Here is a 10,661-nt window from a genome sequence, read left to right as displayed (position 1 = left end):
CAGTTTGGCTCACAGCTGCAGTTTGGTCTCTAGATAAACATGAGTGTCTGCAGCTTTTTATATGCGTCTGAGTTCAGGTGCATCTCCTAGATCTGGAGATCAAGACAGTATTTACAGCTACCTACAACTATCTGAATTATTTAGTTGTTTATGTCAAACACCTGTCCTCGCTGTTCAGCATCTAAGCTCAGTGTCATCTAGAGCTGCTAATGTAATTTTTTTAACTAATGTTGAATTTTTTTTTTGTTTTAATTTCATCTCAGAATTTTATGACTCAAGAAGAAAACTCACCAAATCTCAAAGCTTAATCCTGATTTTCATCCAGATTGAGCTGAAAACCAGCTTCCTGTCTGTCACTGTGTGGGGCGATAATTATGTTTCCACAACTGTTTTAGGCTAACAGGTAGATAAACTTTTTGCCATTAAAGCAACTTTTTTCTGCATCTTTAATGGTTTTTCTGATTAAATTGTAATTTCCTGCTAATAATATAACTACCTCTTAATAAAGTTATTGTAATTTCTTTAGAAAAAAAAGGAAGCAAGTAAAAAAAAAAAAAAAAGAAAGAAAAAAACTATTAAAATCAGAAACTTGGTGTAATGTAAAAAAAAAAATTCTCAGCCATATTGTAAGGAAGAGGATTTGGGCCACTGGGGAAAAAATAAATTTTTTTCTCTCATAACTAGTTTTTTCCTCAGAATGAATTTTGACTTTTTTGTTAGACCTTGCAGTTTTCTCTCTCATACTATCTGACTTTTCTTTTTTTTAGAATTTGTAATTTTCTCTATCGGAATTCTGACTTTTTTTCTAAAATTTGTAATTTTCTCTATCGGAATTCTGACTTTTTTTTCTCTTGAGTTCAGGCTTTTTTTTTTAAGAGCCCAGCCTTTTTTATGAGAATTTGCACTCTTTTCTTAGAATTCATACTTTTCTCTCAATGTTCAGATTTTTTCTCTCAGAAGTTTCACTTTAATCTCCCTTTTAATCTTCTGAAATCAAATTTAAAAATTCTGAGAAAAAAAATCAGATTTTTTTCAATATGGCCTTAAAGTAAAATCTCCCTTTTGTTTTTATAGAACACCTAATAACCAATTTTTGTCTTTTTTTCCCTCTTCCTTTTTCTTCTCTACTCCTCTCCTGATATCTAGATTTTCCAGGAGTTCTCATTAAAGCAGAATGCTGTTTCCTGGTTAGCAGGGGAAAGCAAACTACCAGGCCTCATACCGGGCTGCTTCCAGCCTCTGCCGACATAAAACAGCGACAGCTGGAGTCGGTTTACACCAGCCAGCTCTACGTGTTGTTTTAGTTGCTGTTTTCCTTCGCCATTTGTGTTTGTCGTTGGGGATGAAAGTGAGCGCAGCTCGAGGGGAAGCAGAGGTGTGAACGTCAAGCCGAGGTCGAGGTCGTTCCACCTTGATGGGAGCGGCGAGGCGTTCGATGGCTCTTAATGTTTTTACGGACGGACAGGTGTAGCCGCTGATGAGGACTGTTAGTTTTGTTTGGGGGCAGCTGGAAACATCAGGACTAAGAGCCCAACACTTTAACATGGATGTGTTAAATGGTTTGATGTCCACCCATGTTTGCTCTGAGGGGTTTAAAGGTCATTCTTTGAGGAATTTATGACACATCCCAATCCGCTGTTTGTCATTATTTGGCTCTAAATCCTCTGAGTCGAGCTCTGATTGAACCCTTCATGCAGAAATGAGATTTCTGATTCCCTACTTTGCTACTGAACAAGCTTTTTAATCTGATCGGGATTACTTTTGGTCCTGTGCTCTATGTAATTACTTCCTTTTAGAGAAAATTTATCAATCCAAGCATTTCTTTTTAACCCCCCACACACTGTAAAAACACAACATCTTACCAAGTATTTTGGTTTAGTTTTGTAGTGCAAATATCTTACTACACTTTGAATAAGACAAAACTAACAAGTAACATTTCAGCAAGATACGTTGTTTAAAATAAATAAATTAAAAAATACTAATTTTATTGGGAGATCATTTACACTTCACTTATGGAAAAAATGTCATAAGTTTTTAAAAAATTAGAAGAATATTGAAGAACTTCTTAAATGTTAAGGAATTATTGAATTAAAACCAGCTCCTATATCTTGCTGGAAAAGTTTGCTTTGTCTTATTTAAGGTGTATTTTCACAGCAAAAATACTAGATTCAGTGTTTTTGCAATGAGATCTAAAATGAGTGATTCATATTTATGACCTGGAAGCAAAATATACATTTTCCCTCGAGGTGAGCACTAAGTGACTGCTGAGTCTAAGGTTTTCTCCATCTTTGTGAGGAAACATATTTGGAGCACAGACCCAGTAACCTTCTTTACTTTGTCTTCAACTTTACTTAATACGCAAGGACCAAACCTCAAAATTAACAAATTAAACATTTTTTACGTCTAGATCTTTGCATTTAACAGCTTGTCTTTAATTTGATGAATATCAGTTATATTATAGATGTTTCTATTCTGGATATAAATTGAGATTCTTGTCTGAAAATGGCAAAAGTTTATATCTGAAAATTCTGTATACAGATTAAATTATATGAAAGAAACACTACAAAAACACAACATGTTACTTTTTCTTCTAGGAGCTTGGTTTAAGTCAGTAATTCCTCAACATTGATTAAAAATTATTAGTTTTTACACTTACACCATGGGGAAAAACGTCTTGTTATAAGTGAAATAATATGCCAGTAGAACCGGGTTGCTAGGCAACAGGGTGGGCTTGGCTGAGGTTGCTAGGTAACGGTGCCACTGCAACTAGAATGTTTTCATTAATATTGAGGAATTATTGACCTGGAACAGTGTTTCTCAACCCTGGTCCACATCGCCCCCCTGTCCTGCATGTTTTAGGTGTTTCCCTTCTGCCACACACCTGAATTGTATCTCTGGGTGATTAACAGGCTTCTGCAGCACTTGATGGTCATGCAATCATTTGAATCAGCTGTTTTGGAATAGAGGCACATCTAAAACATGCAGAGCAGGGGGGCGGTGAGGACCAGGGTTGAGAAACACTGACCTAGAACAAGCCTATATTTCTTGCTGAAAAGTTACTTTTAAATTAGTTTTGACTTTTTTCTAGTGTCCTAAAATATTTGCATTAGAAACTAAACAAAACTACTTGTTGAGATTTTGTGTTTTTGCAGTGCACGAAGGCTGAAGCCCCTGTATGTTGGGATTATGTCTCTCTGTGTGTCATCCAGAAATAGATCCACTGCTTACTCCATGCATTTAAATTACAGATTATCTCCTTTATCTTCAGCTCTCACTTGCAAGATGATGTTTTTTTCCCCTAACATGCATAAAAGCTACTTTAATCAAAATATATACTTTCCATCACAGCCTGTTTTTACAAAAAAAGCAGCCTTTTTATGTTCAGTAGACAATTTTCCTGTGTTTTATGATTTATTTGTAACTCCGAGTCCTTCAGACGACCTCCAGCGGGTCTCTGTCAGCCTTGGACAGCACCACCATCATGGCGTCGGGCAGCCGCACGGCGAGACGCTCCCTGAACACGGCCAGGAAACCGCGCTCGCTGTTGCTGTGGTCACTCAGGATGACACTGGTTCCCTTCGCCACCGCATCCAAAACCTCATGATGGGACATCTCACCTGGAAGATCAGATTTAATTACACCACAGGCACGAACTTATCAAGCAAACCTAACTTAATAAAGAGAATCAAAAGGTAAAGATGTGGAAAAAGCTTTAAAGGTGACCCAGTATAATTCCTTGAATAGGTTAGGATCAGTCTATGGGCCAAACATGACATGTTCTTTACGTTTTGTGCACAAAATCATTCTTGTATAATGAGATTTTAATCTGGTCAGTCCTGCCTACTAAAGTCACTTTAGATCCAAATAAGCTGCTGCTGGCCACGTTCCCCAACTCAACGTTTACACTCCCACGTGAAAATGGCTACAAACAGTTGTGCAATTATACAACTGTACATCTTTGAAAAGCAGAAGTGGAGCCTCCTGCACAACCCAAAAGCAAGCAGCAAGTGGTTTCTGAATGGTATGTTGGCAACAAAACACTTATCTTTCCCAGCAGCCATTGTAAAACACACGCAAGCGGTAAAACTAAATCTGTTGGAGCTCCGCTTGGGTTGCAAGGTAACAAGACTTGGCTCTGCTGGGGTTGCTAGGTAACGGTGTGGTGCCTGTCGAATGTGACTTAATGTTGAAATGACTTGTTTTCCAGTTACCAAAAGCATAACTTTAAAAAACCGGCCGAGTGTCTCTTTTTTAAGCACTTGAGTTGTTTTAAAGGCAGTAGAAACCCAAACGGAAGAACAAAAACATGCAAAATAGGTAGTTGCTACTTCAGACTCTGTGACCTGTAACAGGAGATTTGTTTCCTTTTTTTGTGGTACACCGTTGTGATAATTGAGTTTTATTTACATACTTAGTTTATTTCTATCTTGTTGCTGTTTGTGTTGTGTTGTCACATGATGCAGGATAGGAAAATGTACAAACTGGATAAATATCAGTTATTGATATTGGTCCAAATTTTTGAATTGTTGTGTTCCCATTAACCATAAAATTATGCAAATTGGAATTACAAAAATAATTTCGCTGAATGGAAACACTGCAATGGTTTTTTTTTCCAACATTAGCAGAATATTAAAAGATTTGTGGACATTTGTAATGAAAAAGCAGCTTCTGTTTGTGGTGGCGAGATTGTTCTACATCTCTCCTTGTTTGTCACAGTTTCAGTTGTTTTAAACATTTTGTACATATGAAGATCATTTTAAAGCTTGTTTTTCCATATTTGCCAGAAGTGGCAGTAAATGTTTGTCTACAGCTCCGGTTTGTTTTCAGATTTACCGGTGATGAAGAGGTCGGCCTGGACGCCGCTCAGCACTGAGGCTCCAGAGCCGGCACAAACTGCAGCGGTGCAGACTGAGGACTCTGAAATAAATCACAACAATGACCCGTTATTATCGTCTTAAGAAGGCTGATTTGTCAAAAATATGTTCTTCACAGAAGGTAAGTGCAATAAATAAAGATTTAAATGTTAGAAAATATGCTGCTTAGTGACGAGTTTGTGTCCAGTTTTCCTCGCCTAATGTCCTGCCTGCTCCCAGAGCCAAACGGAGATTAGCTAATCCCAAATGAGATTTCATCTTCTGGATAGCTGTTGCCACGGTGACCGGCTGGTCCAAAACGCTGAGACGTCCTTGGCCGTGGCCTGGGAGAGGAGCCTGCAGGTGACATCATAACTTTACTTCATTTTGTGGAAAAATGCATTAAACTCCAAAGTTTAAAATACAGCTTGGGTTAAAACAATCGAATTAATTGTGATTGATTGTTGAAATCTTTAAAATTGATTAGTTGTTAACTGAAGTTTACAGACTCAAAGTTAATTTGCTGAAAGAACAGCACATTCAGAGCTGTAATTAAGACTAAATTGTACAAAAAATATGTATTTTTTTGTTTACAAGGTAAAAAAAACAAAAACTTTTGTCTGTAAATATGTTTTACCCAGAACTGCTCAAGTCACCTGGTTCAATTTTATTTTTAAATCTCCTTTTGCTGTCCAATTATTAATCAGTTAACCCAAAAAATAACCAAATGATCAGCTCTACTCTGTAGATGCATTGTTTGCTACAAATGATCAAGGTTTCACTAATAGAATGCTATGTTATTGCATTTTAGGCAATAAAATATTTTTTTTTTGTTAAAGGAATTGAATTGTTTGCATTTTTAATATTACACAAAATAGGCTTAAGTGTTAAATGGTTAAATTTTTTTGGTTAAATGAAAAAATATAGAAAATGTGGCCATTTTTCAAATCCGGTTAATCGCCAGAATAATCGATTGCTAAAATAATCTTCAGCTGCAGACATAACTTTAAAATTGTACCTTCTCCAACTTGAGGATGCTGAGGGACTGGCAGGGAGCGCTGTGCTTTAACAGTATCTGGACACTAGGGGTCAGTGCTGAGGCACTGCAGGTTAAGCTGACATGGATGCCGCTGCTGTCTGGTCTGTGGTGAAGCAAAAAAAGTATTTTATTTTCAATGCAATGGACTAAAAATTATAGGGGTTTTTTTTTGTTTTATTTTGGTTTTTTGCAGCTTTGTTGGAATAAATGACAAAATCCCCACAAAGTGTATGATTCCTAACCAATAGATTAGACTTGACTTTTTAAATCTTGCGTCATGTAAACCATATAAACTGCAGATTCTTACACACATATTGCAGGATAAGTGTTTAATATTGACACTACCTGCTGCCCGAACACTGCAGCGCTGTTCCATCATCACTGGTCTTCAGCTCCTCCACAACAGCGTTCAGCTCCTCTGGACTCCTCACCATGAATTCCAGTTTGTGACTGTGGGAGGCGCCGCCGTGGGCCTGACTGAGCACAGACACCTGACCGCTGCCTGGCAGACAAAGATGAGGGAAAAAAACCCAGCTTCAACTTAATTTACTGGGATTTTCTGTGGTGTAGAACAGGAGCAACAAATGATGAAACGAACTGCAAAAACATGAACAATGCAAACTCCAAAAAACACAAACAAAAAGAATAAATGATGCGGAAAAATACTGCAAACTGCAAAAACAGAAGTAAAAGGAAAAGTGCCACAAAATGCAAAGTGAGTATAAAAAGCTGTAAACTCGCTGCCTTTGCAGCAATTTTTTTGTGTTTGCATCAGTTCTTTTCTTTAACATTTCAACCAGTGTTGAAGTTTGGTTGTAGTAATGGTTTTGCTATTGCAACGGCTTTATGGTTGCAGCAATTTTGTCTGTGTCTGAATCAGTTTTCTGTTCCAATTTTGTTGGCTGTCAGCTTTTACTTCAATTTTCTATGATTACAGCATTTCCCACTTGCAGCATAGTCAAAGTCCAGACCTCAAGTGAACTAAGAATCTGTGATGAGACTTAAATATTGCTGTCTGACAAATAGTTTCTTTTTTTGTACTCTTTTTGTAAAGGTTTGAAAACGATTTATAATTTTACTTCACAACACTCAAAAACAAAACGAAGAAGCTTCATGGCGTCTCACCCAGTCCACCAACCAGCCAGTCGTTTACCCCTCCCTTCATGCTGTCCCAGGACGTATGCGGGGAGAAGACCGCCATCCCGGCCTCAACGGCCCGGATGGCCAACCGCTGCTTCCAGTCTTTCTGAGCCAGCCGCTTGATTGGCCGAAACAACGGCGGGTGGTACGAGACGATGAGGTCACAGCTCAGGGCCTCCGCCTCCTCCATGACAGCGTCCGTCAGGTCGTTGGTCAGCAGGACGGTTTTGATTGGCCGAGGTTTGCTGGGCTCCACCAGCAGGCCAACGTTATCCCACGATTCGGCCAGAGACAGAGGAGCGAGCTGCTCCAGAACCTGCAGAACCTCCTTCAGCTCCATTGGGCCGGCAGAGACCGAGAGGCGGCGGGCAGAGGGAGAATTAACCGAGGAACGCAGAAGAAGACCTGAGGTCAGTCTGCTCTGAGTGGCGGATGAAGCTGAGAGAAACAGAGCTGAAGTGTTAAAGTTTGAATTTTTACAGATTAAACATCTTCTGCTTTTCAGAAAGGAAAAAGTCCAAGAGAGATTTCTCCATCCTGGCAGCATCAGTGGAGATCTGTCAGGACAAAAAGAAAATAAACACAAAACAGCTGTTATTTTAACAATACATAGCTCCAACCAGTCAGAACTGGAAGTGATCTGCGCCATCTTAGTAGGCAAATGCGCCGCAATAAATAGCAGACATATGGCTTCAAGACTAACAAAAAGAAAGTATCTGGACACAAATGTGCGAGAAAGATACATGAACATAACGGCCGCCGTCAGATGATGAAAAATGTAAAAATCTATATTTATTGTAATGTTTGGTTTATTTTACCTACAGCAACAAAAAAACATTAAATATTTTAAAGAAAATATTCAGATTTTTTAATTATAGAAATGTGATCTACAAATCTTACTGGCATACAATCGTGTTGGGTTGAAACCTTGTAGGTCACTTTTACTGCATTTAGCAAAGTTTAACTTGCTAAATGCAAGTTAAACTTGTCTTCAGACCTGCTGTTGAGTAAAAGTTGCTAAATTATTGGGGTCACCATTACTATTAAGTTAAATCAAAAAGTGTGGTTAAATAAAGAAAAATACTGTACCTAAAATTTCCACATTTATAAAGATTTTGTCTTTAAAAATATTTCCCAGATTTTTTAAATTTTATTTTTATTTATTTATTTATTTATTTTAAACCTACCTGCATCAAACGTTCAGCCAAATTGATTGTGGGGCCACAAAAATTAATTCCAAGGGCTGCAAATGGCCCTCGGACCGTACTTTTACCACTCTGCTGTAAGTTTCACTTTTTAAAATTGAGTCACAATAATGCATACATTTTAAAACGGCCTTTCTATTCGGTATCACCATTTTAAACATCAAACAAACTTATGGATATTCCAGGGCGCGGAAGCTTAGTTTAATATTAGCATTAGCTACTCTGCTCATAGACAAGACGCTAGCAGCAGAGCTATCGCTAGCAGCAGAGCTAACGCTAGCATTTCCTTTGCAGTTAACGGCTAGACTCAACCTCTGCACGTCGTAACAAATGTGAGCAGAAATGGACTCACCTTACCCGGGTCTGCGTTTTAAACAAATCACGATTTCAGGAGTTACGTTGCTAAAATGATCTAAGTCGGAAAAGTGAAACAGAACAGCACACTTTTAGCAGAAATCTCAAAATGTCCTTTCTAGGCTTCCATCTGCTTGTAGATGGGAGAGATTACGACTACTGAAGGTTTAGGATTTTACAGTATGGTGAAATAAAGAATAGCAAGTCATTAGAAAGTAATTCCTAACTTGTTTTGCATTTTAATTTTAAATGATTAAAGAAAATGAACTAGTTTCATTTTATTCCACGCTTTTGGGGAAAAAAAACATAATCCCAGCTCAACCCAAATGTATTTAATTGATTCATTAATTTCTAATCAATCAAACATATCCAAATCAGGCAACTTCACTTACTAGTCAGACTTTAGAAGATACTAAACGTATAAGAATAAATATATAATAGAAAATACTGTGATAAAATAGTATGTTACTTAATCTTATGTTTTTACAGTAAGAGAATGATTAGCAGAGAAAATGTTTTGGAAACATTTTGTATTTTAAAAGGAAGTTCTTTTTGCTGAGATCTTTTAGAGATGAATTATCTTTATACTTACTGTTTTGGTTTTAGAGTAATTACATTCTAAAAATAAAAGGATCCTAAATTATTTAACTAACTTTTTGTATCATTAAAACAAAGAAGTTTATCCGGCTAATAGAGGAAATTTAATCAACATTCTTTAGCCTTGGTGTTACACAATACAGGTTATTTACAAGATTATGAAACAAACCTCCACATTAAACTAAACATAAAAAGACGAGACGACTATGATGAGCCGTGCTAAGGTGGAGCTGGTCAGAGTTCAGCTTCATATACGCAGAAGGATTACCAGTCTGGCAATAAAGCAAATGAAACATGGCTGCAGATGAAGATTGCTGAAGGGTTAAACCTGCAGGTCTGACACGAAAGCAGGCTTCTGGGCAGACTGGCTTCCTCGGGATTGAGAGTGACCAAGAGGGAGATTAGTCTGGATTAAAGCAACAAAAAAAAAGGTTGATGCTCGATGTTAGGATGAGGGAAGGATCAGATAAACGGCACGGTATCCATCATTACATCATCTAATTCTTCCTTCTCCATTAACATGAACAGAATTTACATAAATGCACAAATAGAAATGATTAAAAACAAACAAATTAGTTTTAAAATATCCCAATAAGAGTTAGATTTTTTTTTGGTAATATCGTTGTTTATGTTCAGTCTGTTAAGTGGGATTCACAGATGTGTTTTAGGTTCAGCCTGTTCACTGAGAGAACTGCTTTATTCCGGTTAATTGGCACTATAAGCCCCCTGCGCCCCATCTGTCCGCCAGTTTCAGGCTCAGCACAGTTTGTCGCTCTGCTTTAACATCTGTCCACATGTCTGCCGAGTCCACATGGGAACGCACAGAGCGTCCCTGTCCACTTTCCGAATTTCCAACTAGGCATTTAATCTCCGCTGGAAAGGATTTGGAGCTTTCTGACAAAGTATTAGAAGATAAAGCACCAGAAACCTCTGAACCCAGGTCAGCGGTGGAAGTAAAGACTCTGTGTTCATGCAGTGATATACCAGGAAAAATGGGATAATTAGATTATGGAGCTTTTATTTTATTTTTTTAGATATTCTTTTGGTTTTAATTTTAAGCATTTCCCCCCAATGGACTTAATTCTCTTATGCAAGAGGTATGATATGTCATTTTGTACAGTAATTGCTCAATCGTAAAATATTTGTGCTCACATGATGTTTTTGACTTACAAATCCCTTATTTTGGGAAAAATCCATAAAATGATATAACCAATATGCAGGTCCGGCCCACGCCTTTTTGGGGCCCTAATCAGATTTTCATTTGGGGGCCCCCTTTACCAACATGTCAACAACAAACACTTTATCGTTCCAAATCTACGTGTAATGTACCTTTAGCTTTGTTTGTAGCTATCTTGCATCATGCCAGTGTTGTCATGGCTTTTTATTTTAACCTTAGAATAGAAGTAAACAAAAAAAAAGGATTTTAAAATGCAGAGCGGTATTTAAGTGTCATATTATTTTAACTATTTGAAA

The 10,661-nt window shown here is 37.6% G+C and overlaps 1 protein-coding gene across 4 annotated transcripts; it reads right to left on the bottom strand.

Moving 5' to 3' along the window:
- Window positions 1-3,236: 3,236 nt before the first annotated feature.
- Window positions 3,237-8,742, bottom strand: nif3l1 (NIF3 NGG1 interacting factor 3-like 1 (S. cerevisiae)). 4 transcript variants are annotated; one of them, XM_008436799.2, is made up of 7 exons: window positions 8,590-8,742; window positions 7,018-7,589; window positions 6,238-6,394; window positions 5,872-5,995; window positions 5,072-5,210; window positions 4,834-4,917; window positions 3,237-3,617 (listed from the first exon to the last, which is right to left on the bottom strand). In XM_008436799.2, the coding sequence occupies exons 2-7, from the start codon at window positions 7,577-7,579 to the stop codon at window positions 3,433-3,435; spliced, it is 1,251 nt and encodes a 416-aa protein (XP_008435021.2). In that variant the 5' UTR covers window positions 7,580-7,589; window positions 8,590-8,742; the 3' UTR covers window positions 3,237-3,432. The 4 variants fall into 4 exon arrangements, with proteins under 4 accessions (XP_008435021.2, XP_017166237.1, XP_017166235.1 ...); XM_017310748.1 differs by having other exon boundaries at window positions 7,018-7,470; XM_017310746.1 differs by having other exon boundaries at window positions 8,595-8,742.
- Between the last annotated feature and the right edge of the window lie 1,919 nt (window positions 8,743-10,661).

Source organism: Poecilia reticulata, linkage group LG19 (assembly GCF_000633615.1).
Source record: "Poecilia reticulata strain Guanapo linkage group LG19, Guppy_female_1.0+MT, whole genome shotgun sequence".
Classification (NCBI taxonomy): Eukaryota; Metazoa; Chordata; class Actinopteri; order Cyprinodontiformes; family Poeciliidae; genus Poecilia; species Poecilia reticulata.
Note: the sequence above shows the minus strand (reverse complement) of the source record. Positions and strands in the feature narration are given on the sequence as shown.

Excerpts from the sequence above, each read along its gene's own strand:
- nif3l1 (XM_008436799.2), bottom strand. The coding sequence starts at position 7,579 with ATGCTGCCAGGATGGAGAAATCTCTCTTGGACTTTTTCCTTTCTGAAA. Across the intron at positions 5,211-5,871 it reads GCATCCTCAAGTTGGAGAAG|GCTCCTCTCCCAGGCCACGG; the intron begins GTACAATTTTAA and ends TGTCACCTGCAG. Across the intron at positions 3,618-4,833 it reads GGCCGACCTCTTCATCACCG|GTGAGATGTCCCATCATGAG; the intron begins GTAAATCTGAAA and ends CTGATCTTCCAG.